The 27356-nt window shown below is 43.0% G+C and overlaps 1 protein-coding gene across 1 annotated transcript in view; it reads right to left on the minus strand.

The window, feature by feature from the left end:
* The window catches only part of LOC115478386 (IgGFc-binding protein-like), a 109335-nt gene that overhangs the window by 62479 nt on the left and 19500 nt on the right, over window positions 1-27356 (minus strand). Inside the window, exons 8-20 of the mRNA XM_030215684.1 lie at window positions 23673-23757; window positions 19481-19555; window positions 18818-19056; window positions 17552-17835; window positions 16897-17174; window positions 16129-16727; window positions 14423-15020; window positions 10200-10399; window positions 9724-10104; window positions 8330-8619; window positions 6743-7011; window positions 5910-5984; window positions 5277-5363 (exon numbers count right to left, since the gene is read on the minus strand). Of these exons, the coding sequence (XP_030071544.1) occupies window positions 5277-5363; window positions 5910-5984; window positions 6743-7011; window positions 8330-8619; window positions 9724-10104; window positions 10200-10399; window positions 14423-15020; window positions 16129-16727; window positions 16897-17174; window positions 17552-17835; window positions 18818-19056; window positions 19481-19555; window positions 23673-23757 (3460 nt within the window). The remainder of the gene's footprint in view (window positions 1-5276; window positions 5364-5909; window positions 5985-6742; window positions 7012-8329; window positions 8620-9723; window positions 10105-10199; window positions 10400-14422; window positions 15021-16128; window positions 16728-16896; window positions 17175-17551; window positions 17836-18817; window positions 19057-19480; window positions 19556-23672; window positions 23758-27356) is intronic.

The following is a 27356-nucleotide window of genomic DNA, read 5'->3' on the forward strand; positions in this document are numbered from 1 at the left end:
CAAAAGCAAGGGGCGAGCTTTTGACTGGCTCCAGCAGAGCATAGCCGACATCCAAGTGTCAGTGTCGGGCGACCTGCCAGTCGGAGGGAGGTTGAAAGCTTTTCACCAAAGGTGGCCTCTCATAACCTCCGATCAGTGGGTTCTGCAAATAGTCCGGCAAGGATACACCCTCAATTTGGCCTCCAAACCTCCAAATTGTCCACCGGGAGCTCAGTCTTACAGCTTCCAGCACAAGCAGGTACTTGCAGAGGAACTCTCCGCCCTTCTCAGCGCCAATGCGGTCGAGCCCGTGCCATCCGGGCAAGAAGGGCTGGGATTCTATTCCAGGTACTTCCTTGTGGAAAAGAAAACAGGGGGGATGCGTCCCATCCTAGACCTAAGGGCCCTGAACAGATATCTCGTAAAAGAAAAGTTCAGGATGCTTTCCCTGGGCACCCTTCTCCCCATGATTCAGCAAAACGATTGGCTATGCTCTCTGGACTTGAAGGATGCCTACACACACATCCCGATACTGCCAGCTCACAGACAGTATCTGCGATTTCAGTTGGGCACATGCCACTTCCAGTACTGTGTGCTACCCTTTGGGCTCGCCTCTGCGCCCAGGGTGTTCACAAAGTGCCTAGCTGTGGTAGCAGCGGCGCTTCGCAGGCTGGGGGTGCACGTGTTCCCATATCTCGACGATTGGCTGGTGAAGAACACATCCGAGGCAGGAGCCCTGCAGTCCATGCAGATGACTATTCGCCTCCTGGAGCTACTGGGGTTTGTGATAAATTACCCAAAGTCCCATCTTCTCCCAGTGCAGAAACTCGAATTCATAGGAGCTCTGCTGGATTCTCGGACGGCTCGTGCCTATCTCCCAGAGGCGAGAGCCAACAACTTGTTGTCCCTCGTCTCGTGGGTGCGAGCGTCCCAGCAGATCACAGCTCGGCAGATGTTGAGATTGCTGGGCCACATGGCCTCCACAGTTCATGTGACTCCCATGGCCCGTCTTCACATGAGATCTGCTCAATGGACCCTAGCCTCCCAGTGGTATCAGGCTGCTGGGGGTCTAGAAGACGTGATCCACCTGTCCACGAGTTTTCTCGAATCCCTGTATTGGTGGACAATCTGGTCCAATTTGACTCTGGGACGTCCTTTCCAAATTCCTCAGCCACAAAAAGTGCTGACAACGGATGCGTCTCTCCTGGGATGGGGAGCTCATGTCGATGGGTTTCACACCCAAGGAAGCTGGTCCCTCCAGGAACGCGGTCTACAGATCAATCTCCTGGAGTTGCGAGCGATCTGGAACGCTCTGAAGGCTTTCAGAGATCGGCTGTCCCATCAAATTATTCAAATTCAGACAGACAACCAGGTTGCCATGTACTATGTCAACAAGCAGGGGGGCACCGGATCTCGCCCCCTGTGTCAGGAAGCCGTCAGCATGTGGCTTTGGGCTCGCCGTCTCGGCATGGTTCTCCAAGCCACATATCTGGCAGGCGTAAACAACAGTCTGGCCGACAGACTGAGCCGGATTATGCAACCTCACGAGTGGTCGCTCAACTCCAGAGTGGTGCGCCAGATCTTCCAAGCGTGGGGCACCCCCTTGGTGGACCTCTTCGCATCTCGAGTGAACCACAAAGTCCCTCAGTTCTGTTCCAGGCTTCAGGCCCCCGGCAGACTAGCATCGGATGCCTTCCTCCTGGATTGGGGGGAGGGCCTGCTGTATGCTTATCCTCCCATTCCTCTGGTGGGAAAGACTTTGTTGAAACTCAAGCAAGACCGAGGCACCATGATTCTGATTGCTCCTTTTTGGCCGCGTCAGATCTGGTTCCCTCTTCTTCTGGAGTTATCCTCCGAAGAACCGTGGAGATTGGAGTGTTTTCCGACCCTCATCACGCAGGACGAAGGGGCTCTTCTGCATCCCAGCCTCCGGTCCCTGGCTCTCACGGCCTGGATGTTGAGAGCGTAGACTTTGCCTCTTTGGGTCTGTCAGAGGGTGTCTCCCGCGTCTTGCTTGCTTCCAGGAAAGATTCCACTAAGAGGAGTTACTTCTTTCTGTGGAGGAGGTTTGTCGTCTGGTGTGACAGCAAGGCCCTAGCTCCTCGCTCTTGTCCTACACAGACCCTGCTTGAATACCTTCTGCACTTGTCTGAGTCTGGTCTCAAGACCAACTCTGTAAGAGTTCACCTTAGCGCAATCAGTGCATACCATTACCATGTAGAAGGTAAGCCGATCTCAGGACAGCCTTTAGTTGTTCGCTTCATGAGAGGTTTGCTTTTGTCAAAGCCCCCGGTCAAGCCTCCTACAGTGTCATGGGATCTCAATGTCGTTCTCATCCAGCTGATGAAACCTCCTTTTGAGCCACTGAATTCCTGCCATCTGAAGTACTTGACCTGGAAGGTCATTTTCTTGGTGGCAGTTACTTCAGCTCGTAGAGTCAGTGAGCTTCAGGCCCTGGTAGCCCAGGCCCCTTACACCAAATTTCATCATAACAGAGTAGTCCTCCGCACTCACCCTAAGTTCTTGCCAAAGGTTGTGTCGGAGTTCCATCTGAACCAGTCAATTGTCTTGCCAACATTCTTTCCCCGTCCTCATTCCTGCCCTGCTGAACGTCAGCTGCACACATTGGACTGCAAGAGAGCATTGGCCTTCTACCTGGAGCGGACACAGCCCCACAGACAGTCCGCCCAATTGTTTGTTTCTTTTGACCCCAATAGGAGGGGAGTGGCTGTAGGGAAACGCACCATATCCAATTGGCTAGCAGATTTCATTTCCTTCACTTACGCCCAGGCGGGGCTGGCTCTTGAGGGTCATGTCACGGCTCATAATGTCAGAGCCATGGCTGCGTCGGTAGCCCACTTGAAGTCAGCCTCCATTGAAGAAATTTGCAAAGCTGCGACGTGGTCATCTGTCCACACATTCACATCTCATTACTGCCTGCAGCAGGATACCCGACGCGACAGTCGGTTCGGGCAGTCAGTTCTTCAGAACCTGTTTGGGCTTTAGGATCCAACTCCACCCCCCGAGGGCCCTGTTTGTTCTGTTCCAGGCTGCACTCTCAGTTAGTTGGTAAATTTTTTAGGTCAATCTCAGTTATGTCCTCGCCGTTGCGAGGCCCAATTGACCATGGTTGTTGTTTTGAGTGAGCCTGGGGGCTAGGGATACCCCATCAGTGAGAACAAGCAGCCTGCTTGTCCTCGGAGAAAGCGAATGCTACATACCTGTAGAAGGTATTCTCCGAGGACAGCAGGCTGATTGTTCTCACAAACCCGCCCGCCTCCCCTTTGGAGTTGTGTCTTCCCTTGAAATGTATTGTCTTGCTACATACTGGACTGGCCGGCTCGAGCCGGTTTCGGGCGGGAAGACGGCCGCGCCTGCGCGGTGCGCGCAGGCGCGCGAGAGCTAGCAAAGGTCTTTGCTAGGAAGATTCCGATTGGAGGGGCTGCCGAGGACGTCACCCATCAGTGAGAACAATCAGCCTGCTGTCCTCGGAGAATACCTTCTACAGGTATGTAGCATTCGCTTTATTCATGGCATGTGTAAGTACCAGCTATCTGTATATAATAATATATAGACCTGAGGTCTCTACCAGTGACTGAGGGAGAACTTCTGCTTACCTCAGGGGTGTCCAGCTTCACCTGAAATATTTTTTTAAAGTCTTATTTCACTCATCTTAACTGGCTTGGCTTCTGTTGGGTGTGCAGTTCTGGGAAGTCTGGCACTTAAGATGTGCAGTTACCAGATTTTGCATGTATAATGCCCCAAGTGATGCCTCTCTTATTGAAGGGTTCTTTTACTAAGCTGCAGAAAAAAGGGCCCTGCGGTAGTGGCAGGGGCCATTTATCCCATGGGCCAGGGCCGCCGAGAGAGGGGGGGCAGGGGGGGACAAATTTCCCCAGGCCCGGGCCTCCAAGGGGGGGACCAGCGCTGGGGTATCTCTCCTTCTCCTGCTCTCATGCCACCGGCGCTGCAGTCCCCGGTCTCACCTGCCTGCCCTCAGCTCCATCGACAGCCCCCCTCTATCCGCCACCGGGCCCCCTGCATTCAAATCAGCAGCGCCTCACCTCCGTGTGAAAGTGGCAGATCGCCTCCCTTCGGGCCCTCCCTGTATCCCGCCCTTGTGGAAACAGGAAGTTACATCAGATGAGGACGGGACACAGTGAGGGAAGGCCCAAAGGGAGGCGATCTGCAGCTTTCACACGGAGGTGAGGTACTGCCGATTTTAATGCAGGGGCTCGGTGACGGATGGAGGGGGGCTGTCGATGGGGCTGGGGGTGGGCGGATGGAGACTGGGGACTGCGGCACCGGTGGCCTAAGAGCAGGAGAGGGAGGCAACAGTGGTAGCAATTGGGGGGGGGGGCGGCCTTGCCCCGGGCCCAGCTCACTCTCTGGGCAGCTCTGGCCAGGGCCCTTTTTACCACAGAGGGCAAAAAGCCCTCCTCCTAAAAATGTCCATTTGATAAGATAACTCTTACTTTGTGCCCATGCGGTGGGGAGCACTTACTACCACCCATTGAGGTGGCAGTAGGTGCTCATGGTAACCCAGTGGTACCCGGGCAGTGCGCGGTGATGCCTGATTACCACCGGGTTACTGTCATGCTAGTAAAAAATTAAAAAGTTCTGGAGCACCAGAAATGGTGCACGCTAGACACAGAACTACCACCGGAGGCTGTATTGGGCCGGCAGTAGTTCAGATTTAGCGTGCGTTAAGTCTGCATTGGGCTTACTATCGCTTTGTAAAAGACCCCCTGAATATGTTCCTTTTGTGAAATTGATTTTCCCGCATCTGTATATGTATTTTAGAAAAGACTCTGCCTTCAGCTCATAATTTTGCAACATACCCAAGGAATTGTGAATATCTGAGCTGGATGTCCCAAACCCTACCCAAACATCCTATGCAAAATGGGGCTTAATGTGACATTTCTCCAGTGCAAGGATGTATACTGGAATTAGATAAATTGTTATAATTGTGGGACTTCTACAACACTAGCTGAGGCTTGTCATTAGGACAGTAATTCTTAGTGTCTATGGAAGTGAATTAATGGTGAAAAAAAAGTTTTACAATACCAGTTGGAGCTGGTGGTGAGGTTGTAGTTGGTGGTCCAGAAGGAAGAGCAGTAATTATGGTGGATGTTTCATGTCTAGTTGTTTCATCTGAAATCCAAAAGGTACACCTTGAGGGCATTTTACCTCATTCTGTAGAGAGATACTTAGGATGACACTGAAGATATCCAGTGGCGATTTACTCTGTTCAAAACTATTTGTAAATGTCTGAATTAATGATTTAAAAAACCCACCTGTTGTAGATGATTGGGCTGTGGTGGAGACGACAGGAGGTAGAGTTTTGACTGTGGTTAATATTGTTTCAGTCACAGTTGTTGCGTCTACAATGTAAACAAGGACATGTTGAACAGCTCATGACACTGCATTTCCTTCTTGATAATGGTCACGTGTTATGAAGATTTTTCTATAATAAGCTACTACTACTACTGATCATTTCTATAGTGATATTACACATTACATGCAAGTACTTTCTCTGTCCCTAGGGGACTCATAACTGAAGTGTTTATACCTGGGGCAGTGGAGGGCTAAATGACTTGCCCAAGGTCACAAGGAGCTACAGTGGGAATCAAACCCAGGTTATCAGGATCAAAGTCCATTGAACTAACCATTAGGCCACGCCTCCACTCATTAGAGACTGGAGATTGAAACTGGACAAGGACTGAGTCAGCTACTGACCACAGGCACCAGCCAATGGCAGGACAGCTTTCAAAATACTCGGTGATTTACTAAGCTTTGTAAAGCTAATGCTGACACTCCTTTAGCTGAGCTGAAAAATGGCTGCATTTCTCGTATTAAAGTTCATTTAAACATTTCAGATTTCCACTAGTTGTATAATCAATAAAGAACCTGGAAGAAGACTTTATTACCTGAAGATGATGGTGATACTGAAGGTGTTGTTGATGTAGAAACGGTTGTGGTTGGAGTTGTGGTTGTGGCATTTCCTGTGTATAAAAAAACATAATAATTCTTAATCTTATAAATTACTGTTTTGGTTGTCATTTTTTAAAAATTGATTATTTCACTTTTTGTTGATATTCATTTGATTTTGTTTAATAAAATGTTTAATTAATTTTCAGTATACTGAGTTAAGACTATAGATCAAGGGGGCACATGCTGCTCTCAAAATTCACAAAGCGATCTTGTTTCAAAAGAATTATAACATACAAATTAACTGGGTTTTAAGATCAGTTATGCAAACGTCATTCATGTTGGATATATGGAAATGAGATGTAAGAGACTGGAATTGAGTACGACCATACTTAAAGCAAACACTTTCAACATTTTTAGTATTTCTTAAGCCAATACTCAAAGAGATTTGTGTTTAGCAGCAGAATATCCTTAAAATTGGTTTATAATTATTTTTTGTAATTCCTGGATTATTGGTCCGATTCTGTTAACTAAGTAATCCGCATAGAACTTTTTTTTTTTGGTTATTTGACTCTTTGGTGCCAATTGTTTTGGTGTCATTTATAGAATTTACCCCTGTATGCTCAGTAAGGTCCAGATACAATGCAAATGTGTTGTGAGAACAGAAGGTGCTTCAATTTCCTCAACTCACTTTGGAGTTGGAATAAAGTTGCATATTAGCTCAGTGTAGTTAATTTTATGGGTTGGCCTAGAAAAAGCAATATGAAATGGAAAACTGAATTCTGTGGTCCATGTTAGTAAATTATTGATAAAAATTATTAATGGACTGTACCACATATGGTCCCATTCCTCCAGTCACCCAGATGTACTCCAACTGCCTCACATGCAGCCGCATAGGATGCCAGGACAACACAGAGCTGTTCAGAGCTCCCCCCTGTGGCACACTGGTCGTAGACGCAACTCTCGAAGTACTCTTTGGGTGGGATAAGAGAATGGCAAGGGCTAAATGGGCCATTGGTCATCATTAGGACTTTACAGTACTCCTCGGATGCTTGCTGCAGGGCTGGTGGACATGGTTTGGGATCAGTTGTTGCATTGCAGCTAAGAAAAAATAAGATACAGTTACTGTTGAACTCAAAAATGACTGATAATACAGGGTTCATGATAGAGTACATTTTACAAGAGGATGATTTTGCATACAAGCAAGGAGGAGTTTTGAATTACAGGACACAATATACCAGTTTAGACTGCTAACAGACTTTACAGAATGATGATTAGCTACCTTCCAGTGCTGTGCTGCTTCGGACCCTATGTACTTCGACAGGCTTTGCACTCATCTCAAGGGAATATTCTCAAAATCCATGGACTAGACCACATAAAGAAAGTGGGGTGGAGTGCAAGAGCATTTCAGGTTGTAGGACCTGAGTTAGGGAACAAATTGCCCTCTGACCTGAGAACAGAGTCTAGTTCATTGATTCTGGAAGAAATTGAAAACTCTTCTTTTTCTTTCATCCCTGTCTGTTGTATGAGGCAGTTTGTCTGTTTTAATAATTTTGATGTATCTTTTAATCTTTGCTGTTTTATTCTTTGCTTTTCTTCACTTTTTGTCTTTTTATATTATGCAAACCAATTTGAATGATATTTTTATCAGGAAATGGTATTTAAACTTAATAATGGTATAGGTACATTTTACAGATTGGTAACTTCTTTCTTATACCAGGCTGCAAAATTTGGAATTCTTTGGTATCTGAAATTAGATTGGAATCTTGCTATCTAAGGTTTAGGAAATTATTGAAAGCTTTTAATTGTTCAAATGTAAGTTTTATTTTATTATAATTTTGTTTCTTTTAGGGTTGTTTTTCCCCCGTTATATTCTTATTTAATCTGCTCTAAACCTTTGCGTAAGATGCATGCAATAAATATCAGTATTATATTGTATTATATAAATACACAGCATAACTATAAGCAAACTACTTATGTAGAACTGGGCTTTGAAGGAGAGATTTCATAGCCAATTGTGCTTAGCTCTCTGACTTTTAAAACCACATTGAAAATATAAAACATTCAGTTACGGAGGTCAGCTAATTAATTGACTTTGCTTGTATGTGCAGTTTTGTAAAATCTGCCATTTAGACATGTGCAGGTTTCAGATTCCACTGCTTACATGTATAAATGCAAGCAGTTGCACGTACAAAACCCCACAGAGCGCTGCTCTTCTTTTAATGTGTTTCTTTGTTCAGTAGCTGTTCCCGCAGTTCATGCTACCAAATATACCTGTATTTCTATCTAGACAACCTAAGTAAAATCAGGCTACACAAATTTACTGCTGTGCTGTATGAAATTATCTTTAAATAAGAGAATTTTCCAGAGGTAATTTATCCATAAAGCCTTAAAATGAAAGAAGAGTCAAGCTACTTACGGCCATTCATCATCGGGAACTCTCCAGCTGTTTCCAAAGTCATTGAAATCTGGAACAACCACTCCATCCGGTTTCATGAAATCATCTTCTTGGTTGCTAGTGTAGGTCCCACACAGACCACACAATAACCCTTTATAGTATTCCTTCACTCTGACAAAGAGCTCCTGGTCACCATCAAACTGGAGCTCAAGACCAAAGTTTGTGCTGATGATCGTACGGGTTTTAGTATTTGAAATGGTTACTCCAGGGGTGAGACTGGCAGGGAAGTTGGTCAATAATCCATTGTTAACCTGATAGTAAACAAAATGAAAGAGATGAAACATGAGAGAACTATTTAGTATCTTGAATTTTATACTGATAGTCCTTAATTTGAAAGCATTCTAGTATTAGAAACTACTCGGAGCATTTACATATTATGAGAATAAGTGACAAGTACACGTTAAGAACATGTTACAACTGTTTGAGAGTTTCACATTATTTCTTTGTTCGAAGATGTCGGTACAGCACAAGAACAATCTACAAACCATTCAGCTGAGAGGAAAAAAGAGACCATAAAAAAGGGAATGGAAAATAACTAGTCTCTCGGGTACGTAGTTAAGAATGTGCCTGAGTATATATGTTTTACAGTAGGTTTGGTTTTTAGGCCTGAAGAGATCCCTTAGCAGTAAGGGAGGAATTCTGAACACATTAGGAATTAGTCCCATAATATATAGGTGACAATTCTATACTTGGCCACCATAGACTAGACACCCCAATAGTGCACACTGAGTGCAAATTCTATAATGGCATCTGGGCGCCAAGATAGCATTACAGAATACTACTGTAACCCACCATCAGCGTGTCTAATATTTATGCATCATCATTTGCACTTGCTATTGACAAGGTGTAACTGATAACAGGTAAATTTGTCAAGGGCACATGTAACATATTGTTTCATAAGCTACACTCGTAACTGAAGACATGTCCATGACCCACCCATACTCCACTCAAATATATGCCCCCTCTTGCATTTGTCCAGCATAGTACGTATACATTCACTTATAGAAAACTGCATAATGTGTGTAAGTGCTACCTTTTGGCACATTTGCGGCAAAGAGGCGCCTAACCATAGGTATCTATAGAACTGCCCTTATAGGGACTCCTCATGGGAATTAGGTTTCACAGACTGAAATTCTTTAAAGTAACATGATTTTCCACTCCATTTCAAACTGGAATATGGTTAACAATCCAACTGGCTGCCTGATGAACAATTCTGCAGATCTCAGATGCTGAATCACCCCAAGTAGAGCAAATATTCTCCCAACCAAAACTTCTGAATTTGTGTAAGTACTTCATGTGTTAATGTCAGAAATACACCTACAGGAATGTAAAATCAAACACAGAAATGTACTTACATAGACAAAGTTGTGCTTTCTGAGTGCAATATGAATGCCATTCACAGTAAGAGCCACAGAATTAAGTGCCGTCCAGCTTGGGTTCCCCCTGTGCTCATTCCTTGTTGTAACACTAAAGCTGACAGAAGTGTTTCCACATGTCTCAGCCACTGTGTAATTACAGGAACCCTGGAAGTGGTGAACTTTTCCATCAAATGTTGTATAGTGGGGGTCTCCATAGATGTGACATGTAGCAGTGCTGGCTGGGTAACATCCCAGGAGGCCATTTTGAACTTTACAGATTTCATCTGGTCCACAAATGACTGAAACACATTCCACCTGGTTATTTCCCTTACACTGGCATTTGTTCTCACAGTTCCCGTCAATGAAGCTCTCTCCTTTCTGTAGGAAAGATGCAAAGATCATAATATCTTCAAGTAATCAAATATCAGTGAAATTATGCTTAATATTATGTAGGAAAAGCCTCTCTCACTCACGGTGTAGTATTTGTCTTTGTACCAGCATCCACAGTCAGCTCTCAAAACACAGGAACCTCCACTGAGCAGATATCCATCATCACATTCACAGCCTTCGATGCAGGGCTTATTGCAGTTTTCAGGGGCTGATGGGTCAACACACGTTGCAGGACAGGCAGTCATACATGCATTGTAGTGACTATTGGATGGGCATGGTATAGCTAAAAGGAAAACAGATCCTGTTTGCTAAATATGAGAATTAAAGGCACAACAGAAATCAACATAGGGGAAGTACAGCACTAGAGGTGGGCTAGGTTTATGGTAAGATTTCCAAGTATGCGTGTTTCTACTTTGTAAATGCTTTAGATTTACTGAGTAATCAATGCACAGCTGGTACAGTGGTGTAGCTACAGGGGGGGGGCACAGGGGCCTGGGCCTCCCAGATTGGCTCTGGGGCCCCCAGTTTGAGACCAGCATGGGACAAACTCTTTAGCTGGCGGCGGTTGGGGACCTCCACCAGCCAAGGTACGTTCTCAGTGGTTGTGGGGAGGGAGCGGCAGCGGGGGCTGGAATCAGTTCCAGGAGGGCAGCAGCGGGGAGGTGGTAGCGGCCATGGTGGGTGGAAGTGGTGGCGGGAGAGCGGCAGAGGGGAGGTGGGCCAAAATGTGCCCCCTCCCCGACATTGGGCTCTGGCCCTTCCTCCCGTCGAGGTCTGGCTATGCCCCTGAACTAGTAATAGATAATTTAGAACACTAAACTCTCATTTATAGAGGTATCTGGATTGTAATCTTAATTATAATGGAAACAACATTTTTTCAAATTTAATATGATATCTACTCAGAAAAACTGCTGTCTCTTACTCAGAATATCCATCAGCCATGAAGTAATTTGTAAACTGGAAGTGAAAAAAAGAAACTAAAAAACAACTATAAAAATTAGATCATACACCCAATAATTCTCATTTTATAGCACCCAAGGCCTAATTTTAGCCTGCTTTATAAAGACACATATGTCTCTATAAAACACTCTAGCGAATCCTGCAGAAATTGCAACTAAATTGAATGCATGGGCATTACACCTGCATGAGATCATGCAAAATTTGCACATGTGCCGAGTTTGTGTGTGCAATTTAATTACATAACAAGCAGAGCTGGTTTTAGACATGGTACGGCCCAGGGCAGAAATTAAAGAGGGGGCCCCTGATCCCCCCTCGCCTGATCTCTTCACCTGCATTGCTACTACACAGTCCTCGCATCTCTTACCATTCTCCCCACCATAGTCTGTCTCCCTCTCTTCCCCTCGCAGTCTCCTTTACAAATTTTATTTCCCTTCTGAAAGGGGCTCCGGCAAGGCAGCCATCCTCACATGCTTTCCCTCTCTACTATGATAGGAAATTGCATCAGAGGGGGGCAGATCGTGGCAGAGAGGCAAAGCTTCGGGGCAGCTTGTGAGAATGGCTGCCATACTGGGACCCCTCTAAGAAGGAAAATACGTTTTAAAAAAAGATCAGGAAGGGAGGAGAAGACAGAATGTGGTGGGGAGAAGGGAAAGAGATGCCTGGGGCCCCAGGAGCTGTGAGGCCCTGGACAGCTACCCTGTTTACCCCCCCCCCCCCCCATCCAGGCCCTAACAAGCCAATTAGTGCCAATAATTGGTTTTTTTTAACAGGCAATTATTAGCACTAATTAGAATTAATTAGACCTTATATAGGTACATTTAGGTGTGGATCCATGCCTAAATTTTATGAGTGACCCAAATAAGGGGGAGTGGAAATAGGAGGGTTATGGGCAATGTTCCCTCTAAGGAGTGTCCTGGTGCGTGCAATCGCTTTTTTCGTGTGAGCAGCAAGTTTTAAAAACCAACAATTTTGAGCACCAGTATTAGCAATGCATTTCTATATATAGCACAAAAAAACAATTTTGTGAGCGACCATGTAAAATCTCTGAGCAGAGCTCCTAAATCACTCATGCACAACGCATAGAGGGAACATTGGTCATGGGCCTTTTGGGGCAGATCGGAGGCATTGTTTTCAGTTACACACGTCATTATAGAATATGGGGGCTCCATGTGGAAATTTAGGTGTGGGAATTTCCACCACATTTTCGTTTCAGGAAAAGGTGGTGCTAAATTTACAAGTGACCCCTGGGCCTAAGCGCTATTCTATAAACCGTGCTGAAATTTAATTGTGGTTTATAGAATAGTGCTTATTTTGGTGCTATATATAGAATCTAGCCCAAATTGACCGATGTACTAAAGTGGTTAGTGCATATGACCCACAGAGGGGACTTTATAACTGTGCACCTGAAAATAATATCAGAAACATTCCTCTTTTATAATTATTTTATAAACATAATTTGTCTATATTAGGATGTCATAGGTACCGTTATTTTACAAGGGAAACGTGGAGGGGCATAATCGAAAGGAGTGCCCAAGTTCTCCTGAGGACATCCTCGCAGGACATCCTGGCAAAAGGGCGAAGAAACCCGTATTATCGAAACAAGAAGGGCATCCATCTTTTTCAATAATACGGTCGTGGACACCCAAATCACAAAATTTAGGTCGACCTTAGAGATGGTCGTCCTTAATGATGGTCATCCCCAATTTTCGGCGATAATGGAAACCGAGGGCACCCATCTCAGAAATGACCAAATGCAAGCCCTTTGGTCGTGGGAGGAGCCAGCATTCGTAGTGCACAGGTCCCCCTGATATGCCAGGACACCAACTGGGCACCCTAGGGGCCACTGCAGTGGACTTCATAAATTGCTACCAGGTGCATAGCTCCCTTACGTTGGGTGCTGGGTCCCCCAACCCCCAACCCCCCCCCAAAAAAAAAAACCCACTCCCCACAACTGTACACCACTACCATAGCCCTTATGGGTGAAGGGGGGGCACCTACATGTGGGAACAGTGGGTTTGTGGTGGGTGTTGAAGGGCTCACATTTACCACCACAAGTGTAACAGGTAGGGGAGTGGGCTTGGGATCGCCTACCTGAAGTGCACTGCACCCACTAAAACTGCTCCAGGGACCTGCATACTGCTGTCATGGAGCTGGCATAGAGGCTGAAAAAATATTTTTTAAATTTTTTTTTCAGGGTGGGAGGGGGTTAGTGAACACTGGGGGAGAAAGGGTCTTGGTTGTAAGAAAAACAGGACCAGATAAAGTCGTGCAAGTGTTCGTCAGGGACGCCCTTCCTTTTTCCATTATGGGTCGAGGATGCCCATGTGTTAGGCACACCCCAGTCCCGCTTTCGCTATGCCTCTAACATGCCCCCGTGAACATTGGTCATCCTCACGAGGAGAGTAATTGAGGATGCCCAAAATCGGCTTTCGATTATGCCAATTTGGGCAACCCTGTGAGAAGGATGCCCAGCTTGCGATTTGTGTCAAAAGATGGGTGCCTTTCTCTTTTGCAAATAAGCCTGCTAGGCATATAGATTGCTTTATAAGATAAGAACCCAGAATGCACACATACAAATGTACACTTTCTTCAGGACAGGCATACATATGTACATGTACTCTGTGAATGTACCCATGTATTTTACAAAAAAAATTATATGGAAATACTTTTAAATACTTTTGAAACAAATAGGAGGAAATATTTTTTTCACTCAAAGAATACTAAAGCTCTGGAACTTGCTGCCAGAGGATGTGGAAACAGCCGTTAGTGTATCTGGGTTTAAAATAGGTTTGGAGACGTTTCTGGAGAAAAAGTCCACAGTCTGTTATTGAGATGGACATGGGGAAGCCACTGCTTGCCCAGGATTGGTAGCATGGAATGTTACTAGGGCTTTTTTTAAGGGGGTACTCGTGGGTACTGAGTACTGGCACCTTTTCCAGTGTCTGCTAAAACTGACCCATGGACCACAAGTTTTAATGAAAGAGCTCAGGCTCTACACACCAATTCTGCCTTGTCATAGATTCTGTGACTGGTTGCAGGGGGCCTGGCTATTGTGCGGTGGGTCCCTCAGTGATCACCCCACCCCTGAAGGGTCGCCTGGCATTTGAGTACCGGCACCTTTTTTGCTAAAAAAATTGCACTGAATGTTACTACTATTTGGGTTTCTACCAGGTAATTGTGACCTGGATTGGCCACTAATGGACAAAGGATACTGGGCTGGATGGACCATTGGTCTGACCCAGTATGGCTACTGTTATGTTCTACATAGAACATCCCAACTTCACTCCAATAATGATGCTTTATGTGGAGACGAGCCTTTCTTAAATGGCCTCATTAATGACCTCACTTTCACATGTGATAAATACAGTATCAACAGCCTCTGAATACTCACAGCAGAAGGTATTGTTTCTCCAGGGAGGAATAGGGACTCCTTCTCGCTGACAGGCATCGGCATAGACCTCCAAAGCTTGGCATAAAACTTGGTTCCCAGCACAATACTCGAGGACACAGGCTTCATAGAAGCTATCAGGGTTAATCACTGAATGACAGACACTGAAAGGTGCATCTTTGCTTACTAGCAATTTACAAAGTTCTTCTTCTTCACAAGGAGGAAGAGTTACTGGAGGAGGAATTAATGTAGGAGGCACTATGCATAAGGGATCATTGTCATCTGTTACCCAGCTGTTTCCCAGCTGAACTGAAGTCTGAGCTTGCTGTCCATCTGGCATCATGTAATCATCTTGTCTCAGACTATTGAAGTTACCACACATGCCACATGTCAGGTTGAAATAGGTGATGGGGACCTTCACTTCAACAGAATGATCAGTGTCATACTCAACTTTCAGTCTGAAATCAGTCTCCAAAACAACATATCGGCCACTTCTGGTTATTTTAAGAGAGCCTCCAGCTAGTGTTACTGGTAGGTTTGCCCATATTTCATTAACCTACAGGAAAAGACAGCAGAGTCTGATCAGAAAACATGAGCTAGTCTAATGGCTCAGTATCCGAGCTATATACTGCCATAAGGAGAACTGGATTCCACTCTGTTAAAGGTCTCCCATTCTCCATGTCAATAATATGCTGCAGTGACAGTGTTCACAAGTCCAAGAACGGAGGAATTCCTAGCCATTACACTACTACTGCAATCTAGTGGATACAATTCATATCCATGACCTGAGGATTCTAGAAGAAACCCTAGCTCATGGTGCCAGGTGAGGCTTATTGCTACAGTTACTGGGCTAAGTGAGCTGGGAGGGGTTACAAAGTAGAGACAAATCAGTGCTGTAAAGGAAGATTCATGGTGCTGGATGCTAGGCCTAGTTTCCATTGAGCTGAAAGCACAAAGGAGCAGAAAGAAACTGCCAGGAATGCAAACCAACAGGAAATCTGTTAAAATAATAATAATTTTGTCAAATTACATATTTCTGTTTGTTCAGGAAGTAAAAAATAGATGACGAGAGGTTGATGATGGCTGGATGTTCAGGCAACAGGCTTGTTAGTTTAGGTAGCTATTTAGATTAATAAAATTCTTCATGATAAAATATGGTGGGAGAGGCTGGATTTGGATAAATTATAGACGCTTGTGTGCTGACTTACCTTGGATGGTAGAACCAAAGAAGAAGACAAAAAAAAGCCAAAGCTATTCTGGAGGAGAGATTCGTGCAAAAATCTTAAATCATAACTCCTTCTAGACATGAAATAAGTGACACATACATCAGTTTCATTTAGGTTGACAATATTAACTTTACTAATCCCTCGCTGCAAGGCTCAAGCCATAGCACTGTATGATCATACTTGTCAAGGCTGTCTGATAGATCTGACTGGGCTAGTGCACCCCATGTAGGTAATATATGTGAACCTGGAAAAGTGTGTGTGTGTGTGTGGGGGGGGGGGGGGGGGGGGGAATGGCTGGTACCACTGTGGAATAGTCTGGAAAAAGAGGCTCCTGATAAGGCCTCTTGGTGGTCTACAGCGATATTCGGGGATAGGGAATTTTAAATAATGAGGGAAATATTTGGCAGGAAAAAAGTAAAAACATGATGTAACACTCACCAAAACACGAGATGACTCCCTTTTAATCATCACAATTTTGTGATCATAGACTTCAACATAAACCTTTTGAACATAGGACACGTGTGAGTTTCCACGATTTTCATTCTTAGCTTCGATGTTGAAATACGGCAGAGAAGTGGAATTAGTACAGAGTTTGGCCAGTGTGTAGGTGCAGGTGCCCATGAAGCTGTGAAACTCTTTGTCAAAAGTGTTATAATAAGGATCATTGTGCACACGGCAGATCCCATAAGTATAGTCAATGCAGGTAGGCTCTCCATTGGAAATTCCACAGTACTGCTGTTCTGGACATGTTGTATTTCTACAGTTAAGTTTGCTTCCTGGTGATGGGCAGCTGCATCTTGTTGAGCAGGTGTTATCGGTCCAAAAGGCAGATCCCACAGGATAGTGAATACCATCTTTCCAGCATCCACATTGGTTATTGAGAACACATTTATCATTGTAGAGAGCAAATCCATTGTCACAGACACAGCCTTCAACACACGGCAGTGAGCAAGAAGAAGGGGCACTGGGATTCACACAGGTAGCAGGGCAAGCCGAGCCACACAGTTCATAGTGACTGTTGGATGGACAGTGGGTTGCTGTAAAAAAAAAAAAAAAACAATTTGTGACTAGTCAAACTCACATAGAAATCAATACAAATGGACCAACTCTGACTAAATGGTAGTGCTAGACTAAGTTCAGCCATTCATTAAATTTATCATAAATAAGTAAAGGATGTATGAGGAGAGTGAATATTCCTGTACATACGGCAGAATGTTGCATTCCTCCAGGGCTCTAGTGTCACACCAAGTGCTTGACATGCATCTGCATAAGATTGCAGACTCCTGCACAGCGAGTCGGGATCCATCTGCAGCTCACACAAATCATAAATACAGTTGGTGAAGTGAGTGTCTGGGGGTAAGACAGAATGGCACCATCTGAAAGGCCCATTGCTATCAGTAATGATACCACAGAAGCTGCTGCCTTCAATGATCTGCTGCTCCTCCTCAGTACAGTTTGGTTGATGCTCAGGACCAGGAGAACAGCTGGAAGAAAAGAAAAGAGAAGTCCCAGAGTCATTTAATTATTCTGTACAGTGGAGTCACCCAATGAACTTTGCTTATAGCAATGAGAACTCTACCAGGAAGTAGAGGACATTTTTGCTGTAAATTTCAGAGATTAATTTCTATCAGTTTCACTCAGAATTTATTTCAAGGCTAGACTCAAGTCCACTTCTGTAATCACAGCAATTTGCCATATGATTTACATTGTAATGTCCCTTGAGCTATAAACCCTGTTTTGTGCTGAGGATGTTTTGCTCAGAAAGTCAATATTTCATATTAATACTATGATCTTCCATGTAATAAGACAAGCAGTATAGAATTATATGCAGAAGTAGAATTTTCTACTAAAGTCAACCAACCTTGTATCATTGGCAACCTGCCAACTGTTACCAAGACTGACAGAGTCTGGTTCCATTTGTCCATCTGGATTTAAGAAGTCATCGAGATGATTCCCGTTATAATTTCCACACATTCCACAAACTTTGCCTTTATAGGTGCTGGGAAGAGTCACTTCTACTCTGTGATTGCCATCAAACCTCACATTCAGTCCAAAGACTGTGGTCAGAAGAACATACTGTCCACTCAGGGAAACTTGAACTCCTGATGAGTAACTTAAGGGCAATATTTCTACTACCCCATTAACCTGTAGTTAGAAATGTCAGGTCAGAATCATTTATAGTGGACAAAGAAACCTAACTGTGGAGGGACATACATATAAAAATAGTCTGATTCCCAAGCAACTGTTACTTCAAACTTAGAGCACCAGCAGAGTAAACATTAATCCAAAAAGACTTTCATCAATAATTCAGCATACTCTAAATATATTTAAACACATTTTCCTAGATTTTTATGAAGATCATCAGAATTCACAGCATCAACGTTGCAATATAGACTTTCAAAAGCAACGATGTTCAAGTCGTCATCTATGGCAGCCATTTTTTCAATGTGAGAGAGTATGTTAGCTGCAGAAAATTGAACCTCTTCCCTGAGGAAGATGCAAAACCTGGTCATGTCGGTGGAGGTTCTCACACTGTGGAAAACAGCTGCAAGTTAAGTGGTACTAGTGATATCTGCTAATTTTGTTTTTTACCAATCATGGGTATATTTGAATAAGTGAATCTATTTGAAAAACTGAAAAAATATGGATTGATGAAGATTTGCACATCATTGCTCTTGAAAGTCTATATTGCAACATTGATGCTGTGAATTCTGATGATCCTCATAAAAATCTATGAAAATGTGTTTAAAAATATTTAGAGTATGCTGAATTATTGATGAAAGTCTTCTGGAATTAATGTTTATTCTGCTGGTGCTCTAAGTTTGAAAGGGAAATGGGACTTAATATACTGCCTTTCTGAGGTTTACATATATTCAGGTACTTATTTTGTACCAGGGGCAATGGAGGGTTAAGTGACTTGCCCAGAGTCACAAGGAGCTGTAGTGGGAATTGAACTCAGTTCCCCAGGATCAAAGTCAACTGCACTAACCACTAGGCTACTCCTCCACTCCAACAAGTAACAGTTGTTTAGGAATCAGACTATTATTAGGTCACAATCATTAGCATTTCCTATTGCTTTTTCTGCCAAAGTTTAATAATCAACTGTCAATATGTCTCTTACACTTACTTTCACAACTCTGTTTTTCTCCAGTGTGATCCTGTTTCCATACACATCAATATCTACATATTTGACATAAGAAACATGCGTGTTGCCATCTCGGTGTTCATTTGCTGCTTCAACGTTGAAGTATGGCAGACTGGTGTCATTACACAGCTGAGATAACGTGTATTTACAGGTTCCCATGAAATGGTGGACTTGATTATCAAATGTATAATAGTGAGGATCTCCTTCAACCACACAAGAATCTTCGAATAGAAAAAGAGGAATGAAATGGATTTAGGAATTATTAGTTTTCCAGAGTCCCTACTTCAGTCTGATTTCTTATCCTTTCTGTTTGAGGAAAGGATGGGTTTCTGCTAAATAATTTTTACCCAATTTCAATGTTTTCAGGTAATCTGAAAAAACCTAAACTAAATAACAATAACCTGTGTTTTATGCAGCATAAATCTATAAGAAACCCTTTAAAAATGTAAATGATAAAGCTGTTCCTCTTACACATAACGCTACTACTATGCAAATCAAGCCAATCATCTTTTTGCTTAGTTGATAAACAGTTACCATTTTCCTCACTAAAAATCATACTAAAAATAAATAAAATTAATTCCAAAGTTCCTAGCTCTAACTAGTGATGTAGAGACCCTGGAGGAAGGTCCTTTAGGTGATAATTACCTGAAGTGGTTATTGGTACTGAAGGTATCACTGTTGTGGTAATGATTGTAGTTGTAGGTGTGCTTGGGATTGGTACTGTAGATGGAAAACATAATTCATAATGGTGTAAACCTGTTTTTTAGTGGTTTACATATATTTAGTTCTCACTTTTTACAGAAAAGACATTTTAGAAAATCAAACTAATATATGAAATCTTTATCACATTACAAAAATTCTAGTCCACATCACAGAGAACACAACTGATACTGTAACTTTAAATCAGTTTCATAAGAAAAACCTTAACAAAGAATTTCTACAGTGTGGACAATTTAAGAAAACCCTGAATTAAACCTAAGCACCTCTATTTATATCTAAAGAATTAAAAAACAAACTTTAGTTGAAAGAAAAATCTCTAAGGTCCAGGAACCCTTTTACAAAGCCACGGTAGGGCTACCGTGACAATTGCATTTGGCAAATTGGCCCTACTGTTGGGTTTCTGCAGGAGCCCAGCGGTAGTTCCAGTGTGTGCCACACCCATTTCCTGCACTCAGAAAATAATTATTTTATTTTTTGAGCGTCAGGGGCATACTCAGTGGTAATTGGGCAGCACTGCTCGCTGCCGAGTTAGCGCATGAACCTTTACCACCTTCTAAGGGCTCCCACAGGAAATGGCTATGTGGCAAGTGCTTTTCACTTTTTTTTTAAACGTCCTTTTACTCGCTGTGGTAAAAGGGGGCCTCGGTGCATGGCAAACCTACAGGACAACGCCACCACAGGTGTCCTTTCACTGCAGCTTAGTAATAGGTCCCTTAAATGATCAGGAACCAAGAACGAGGAAAATATATGAATGATTTTCATATCTGACCAGACACGTGCAAGGAATTTTTTTTTAATGTTCCCCTCAAAGGAATGTTTTTCATCATAACTGGGCTGATCTGGCCATATCTAGAAACATTAATACTGCTTGAGCACAAAAACATACAACTCTCCTTCTGAAAATAAGCTTTTAACGTCATCATCTTTTCTACAGAGCTCAATGTATCCAACAAGATGGCCCGTTTAAGAATGCTATCTTGACAGGATTCCAAAAATGTACTTAAATGATGAACTTGATTATCAAATATATAACAATAGAGATCCCCTTTAACCACATAAAAATCTTCAGACAGAAAAAGAGGAATGAAATATATCTAGAAATTATTAGTTTTTTTACAATCACTACTTCAGTCTGATTTCTTATCATCTGCTTTGTGGAAAGAATGGGTTTCTGCTAAACACTTTTTACTCAATATCTAGATTTTCAGATAATCTGAGAAAAGTAAACTAAATAATAATAGCCTGTATTTTATCCAGCATAAATCCATAACAAACCATTACAAATTTAAATGATAAAGCTGTTCCTCTTACATATAACACAACTACTATGAAAATCAAGCCAATGTAAAAATAAAAAAAACATCTTTTTGCATAGTTGATAAACAGCTAACATTTTCCTCATTAAAAATCATACTAAAAATAAATAAATAAAATCAGTTCCAAAGTTCCCAGCTCTGACTAGTGATGTACAGATCCTAGAGGAAGGTCCTTTAGGTGATAATTACTTGAAGTGGTTGTTGATACTGGAGATATCGTTGTTGTGGAAGTGGGTGTAATCGTAGTCGTGCTTGGGGTGGTTACTGTAGATGGAAAATATAATTGAAAATGGTGAAAAATAATTGTTTTTTAGCAGTTTAAATATATTTACTTCTCCCTTTTTAATGAAAATTGCACAAAACCTAATGTTTATGTTGATATTCATTTGATTTTTTTTTTAATGAAATGTTCAATCTCTTCTCAGAAAACTAAAAGGTGACACTGCAGATCAAGGGTACACATATGGCCTTCAGGATTCACAAGCAAGTCTTGTTCCAAAATAACTAGAATGTGAAAGATAACTGATTCTGAGGCCAAATTTATGCAAATAGTGTTCACTGTATACATGCGGAATAAGATGGCTGTGTGGACCTCAGTAACTGGAGTTGTGTTCCCTGGCCTTTGACCCTTTCAAAGCAGTTTTGTGGTCCATTTGCATATTGAGGCATGCAAAGGCCATGATGTTAGCGGTCCCTCCCAAAAAGACCATAAGATCCATTGTACTGGGTCACGTCAGTTTCATCAAACCTGACATCCTGTCTTCAATAGTGGCCAATCTGTATCATTAGGATGTACCCAACAGATTTCAAAAAATAGATCCAGCCCTTTCTCTCTCTCTCTCTCTCTCTCTATCAGCCTTGTATATCCCTATAAAAAGATGAACTTTGTAATCAGGTTGTATAATGCTGCAAAATTATGCAACTTTACTATTCAGAAATAAAGCCAGTATTCAAAGGGAAATATCTGGATATCTGATGATATCAGTGGAACTATCTAGATATTGCCACTAAATATCCTTACAGACCACTTTGGCAGTATCTGGATAATGTTGGTTCAGTCCGTGGGTGGAGCTAAGCCACAGCTGACAATTATCCAGTTATGTCCGGATTCTGTATAGCACGCCTAGAGATCCACACTGAAATCTAAGCGTATTCTGTAACACACATAACTTAATTGGCTTAACAAGCCAATCAGCATTGAGAACAGCACTTAACAGGCAATAATGAGCACTAATTGGCAATAATTAGCATTTATACACACGACTCACTAAGTGTATTCTGTAATGCAGTGCGCCCAACTTCTAATGCATGCAGCCAAAAAGGGGCGTGGTTATAGGTGGGTAATGTGGCCCAGTATGCCTAAATCTATGCACCGGGATTTATGTGATGTTTTCTTTTGTATAAATGGATGCACATAGTTTTAGGCACCGGGATATTCTATACACTGCGCCTAAATGTCTTCTCGTACGTACCTCAATTTACACCTTCCCAACTGCAAAGCTATTAAATACAAAACCTCCTATGCATCCAGTTTCTCCTTTTTGAGCAGCCAGCTTTGGAACGCTCTACCAAGATCCATCCGAATAATCAACGACCATTTGCCCTTCAGAAAAATGTTGAAGACCCATGTCTTCAATAAAGCTTACCCTAATGACCCAACTTAACTTTTTAAGACCACCCACATGATTCCTGTCCTGACGAATATTATACCTTAGACCATGTCTCCCAATCTCCTTATGCTCATCCCCCAATTCTTCCTACTCCTTACCTCTCCCAATCTCCTTTCCTTTTGCACATCTTTGTTTACCTTTCCATGTTCAATTTACATATCCTTAAAACCCAACTATTACTATGTTTACTACAATTTGTAATATTCTATTTACTATGTAAGACGCATTGAACCTGCTATGTGTGGGAAAGCGCGGGGTACAAATGTAATAAATAAGTAAATCTAGGCTCCATTTATAGAATATGCTTAGGTGAAAATATTTTCTGCGTGGATTTGATTAAGCACCATATATAGAATCACACCCTTTAGTAGCTGCATATCAGGCAGATAGATAACATTTCAACACACTTCTCATTTTTGCTTTCTTTAACTTGCTGCTTTTTTTTTAAGTATAACCCTGTGGGGGGTTATTTTGTAAAAAGAGTTACTATGCACATAGCTGATTTTATGTAAGGAAAAGGCTGATGTTTATGCTTGTATATCTATGCAGATCTCCTAGATCATACATAGGGGATCTAAGGGCACAGTTTGTGTAGAACAAGGAAGAGTTGGGATGTAGGTTTTACAAAATATTGGATACTCCCATGGAGTACATGCAAACATTTACACCAGCTTTAGAACAGGTCTTTAAATGTATGAGGTGGCATTTGAGTACTATCGGGAGAGGGGGCAGTTCTGGGAGTCACATAAGCACCTGTATTGCCTTTATAAAATAGACTTTTAAAAGATGTCTTTTGAGACTTCACACAGTGGCAGTCTGTTCGAAAATTATTTCTGCTATCCTGTTTCTTGTCTCAATTTCTAGGGTGAATGTAAGAGGTAACACAATGAGTAATATAGGGGTCTCTTTACAAAGGTGCACTAGCGTTTTTAGCGTGCACTAAAAATAAGCATATGCTAAATGCTAGAGATGTCCATATATTATTAGCATTTAGCGTGCGCTATTCATTTGCACGTGCTAAAAACGCTACCGTGCCTTTGTAAAAGGCCCCCATAATGAATTGACATATATGATACGTTACTGCTACATTTCTGGATGTGGAGACGATGTAATACAGAATATCTCACTTACCTGAGCAATATCCTTGCACTATAGATAAGTCATCCATGGCGACATCACTGCGGTAATCATTGCCTCTCACGCCTTCTAGAATGATCTACGGCAGGATTGGACATTGGTGTTAATTATTTCCCACAAACGAGGCTATTTCAATGAGAAACATTTTGAAAGAGTCACTATGGATTGCATCACCAGTAGGGCAGGAGGAACTAGGAATCGCTCCTGCTCCCTTTTTCAAACAGGATAGGGCAAGACATGGGGAGATGAGGACAAGGAGTGGGGGAAGGGGAGAGGATCCACTTTTATATTTTATGCCGTAATAGAGGTGGCGGAGGCTTAAGTCTTTAAAGAAAACAAAGTACAATTTAGCTTGCATTCTTTCTGTTTCATTTTAAAAGTGACAGGCACAAGATAGGACATTTTGGATTTCAATTTCCATTTTAGATTCATGGCTTGAATTTCCAGATCAGAGCTCTAGGCAATGTTGAAATTTCCGTTGCATTTCCAATGAAAGCACATCCCAAGGTCAATATTCAGCAGGGTAGTGGCTACTTAAAGATACCCCATGAGGATAATTCAATAACAGGGTGGCATCTATTTTAAACCTATTTTATTAAGAAAAACTATAAGGTAAATATTCAGCATTTTGCTGAATGTCGCTGGTGTTATTCACATATATTCGATGCCGGATCATGTCTGGGCTTTGGCATTGAAAATGCAATTTATGAGTCGTGGGCTAACACATGGCCGCTTAGCCACCGGCTGCCACATAAAGATAGGACTGTATTTTATGCTGTACCATTTATATGGTTACCTTGGCTGGTTTAGTGCTGAATAGCCGGACTTAACCATTCAAGTGCTGACTGTCAGGCTTTCAAAGCAGGATCTAGGTTTGTGAGCCCTTGGACCACTGCCGAGGAGCGGCAGTGGGAGGCAAAACCACCCCCAAACCACAGACAAGGTAGAACAGGACTGGAACCCCGGACTGGAGTTGCAGCAGAGGCAAACAAGCTGGAATAGGCAGAGCAGGCACACTAGACTTCACCTGCGCTTGGCTGCTTTTCACCAGGAGTTGAGCCCCTGGCTGCAGGCAGCCGTCAGGACTTACTGAGCAAGGCAGGACTGGATACCAACAGACTACACACACGAAGTCAGGACTGAAAGCTGCAAACGCAGCCACTAAACAAGAAACACAGAGAACCCAGAACTAAACACAGAAATACAAACAAGACTCAAGACTAGGACAGTACAAGCTAAACTACAGAAAGACTAAACTAGAATCATGCAGGGAACTAGTACAAGAAACTAGACTAGGCAGAATTGCAACAAGCACCAACATACCAGGGCCTTAGGCGATGCAAAGGCAAAGACAGAAAGTTTCTAGGTGATTAATAAAGCCCATCAGCTGAGGCTCAGCTGCAGCAATCTCAAGGCAGCTACGGGTGCTGCTCAGGCACAACCAAGAAAGACAAGTCTGGCAGCCTGGAAGATCCGGACCGGACTGGACTCCTTGTGACTCTGGGCAAGTCACTTAACCCTCCATTGCCAAAGGTACAAATAAGTACCTGTGTATAATATGTAAGCAGCATTGAGCCTGCCATGAGTGGGAAAACGCGGGGTACAAATGTAAAAAAAAAAAAAAGTCTGGAACGGGTGGCAGTTCATAGCAGCCACCGGTTCTGGCCACCAGAGGGCGAGGTGAGCACAGACAAGGAAACATTCACATATGTGACACTGACTCCGTCCCCAGAACGTCCCCAAAATAGCCGTCTTTCACTTAGGCACTAACCCCGGGATTCTATATAGCGCGACATAAGTTGCACACACAAATCCAGTCGTATTCAGTATTTGCATGCACAACTTAATTAGTTAACAAGCCAATAACTGCCAATTAACAATCAATTATTGACACTAATTGGCATTAATTAGAATTTACATGCAGAACTGTCTAAGCACATACATAGGTCCTTTTACCAAGCTGCAGGAAAAAGGGCCCTGCACTAGTGGTGGGGACTGTTTTTCCCATGCACCAGGGCCATTTTTAACTTATTCAAATATCCCCATGATTGGTAAAAAAACAAAATTAGCAGATATCACTAGTACCACTTAACTTGCAACTGTTTTCCACAGTGTGAAAACCTTCACTGACATGACCAGGTTTTGCATCTTCGTCAGGGAAGAGGTTCAATTTTCTGCGTCTAACATACTCTTTCACATTGAAAAAATGGCTGCCATAGATGACAATTTGCACATCTATCAATCACTATGGCCACACAGCTATCCTCTATTTCTAAAAGGTTTGCAAACATTTTCATTAGGCTGGGATGGGGGGGGGGGGGGGGGGGGAGCAGCAGTTTGGAAGATATGAATTTTCACACATGGACAGTAATGCTTCATTTCAAAGCCACTTCATTCAGACAACTAGCTATGCTAATGAAAATGTTTTGTAAAGGGGGCTTTTTGCACATTCAATAGCAAAAAACACCAGAAGGCCAATCCTTTTTGTGAAAAATATTAATAAAAGAGGCCATCTTTGTAACAAACATTCACATGATATATATGTAAAATATACATTAATGAGCTGCTGTGATGCAAATTCATGCAAAATAGCTAATTAATACACAGATTTATGAAAAAGGCTTTGCATGCCAAGGGCTAGGACTGTCTTTTGAGCAACAGTGGCAAAATCATAAAGAGGCCTCTGGCATTGGCATTCCAGGAGTCCCCCACGGGATGGCTCAAATTCTATAGCGCTACAAGGCGTACAGTCCCTGCTCAAAGAGCTTACAATCTAATAGACAAAAAATAAAGTAATCAAATCAAATCAATTAATGTGTACAGGAAAGAGGAGAGGAGGGTAGATGGAGGCGAGTGGTTATAAGTGGTTATGAGTCAAAAGCAATGTTAAAGAGGTGGGCTTTCAGTCTAGATTTAAAGGTGGCCAAGGATGGGGCAAGACGTAGGGGCTCAGGAAGTTTATTCCAGGCATAGGGTGCAGCGAGACAGAAGGCGCGAAGTCTGGAGTTGGCAGTAGTGGAGAAGGGAACAGATAAGAAGGATTTATCCATGGAGCGGAGTGCACGGGAAGGGGAGTAGGGAAGGACGAGAGATACTGGGGAGCAGCAGAGTGAGTACATTTATAGGTTAGTAGAAGAAGTTTGAACAGGATGCGAAAACGGATAGGGAGCCAGTGAAGCGACTTGAGGAGAGGGGTAGTATGAGTAAAGCGACCCTGGCGGAAGATGAGACGGGCAGCAGAGTTTTGAACCGATTGGAGAGGGGAGAGGTGACTAAGTGGGAGGCCAGCAAGAAGCAGATTGCAGTAGTCTAAACGAGAGGTGACAAGGGTGTGGATGAGGGTTTTGGTAGAGTGCTCGGAAAGAAAGGGGCGGATTTTACGGATGTTGTAAAGAAAGAAACGACAGGTCTTGGTGATCTGCTGGATATGAGCAGAGAAGGAGAGAGAAGAGTCAAAGATGACCCCAAGGTTTCGAGCTGAGGAGACAGGGAGAATGAGAGAGCCATCAATAGAAACAGAAAACGGGGGGAGCGGGGAGGTGGGTTTGGGGGGGGGGGGGGGGGAAATGAGAAGCTCGGTTTTGGTCATATTTAATTTCAGGTGGCGTTGAGACAGCCAGACAGCAATGTCAGACAAGCACGCTGATACTTTGGTTTGGATGCAAGGTGAGATATCAG

This window comes from Microcaecilia unicolor, chromosome 10 (genome assembly GCF_901765095.1).
Source record: "Microcaecilia unicolor chromosome 10, aMicUni1.1, whole genome shotgun sequence".
Classification (NCBI taxonomy): Eukaryota; Metazoa; Chordata; class Amphibia; order Gymnophiona; family Siphonopidae; genus Microcaecilia; species Microcaecilia unicolor.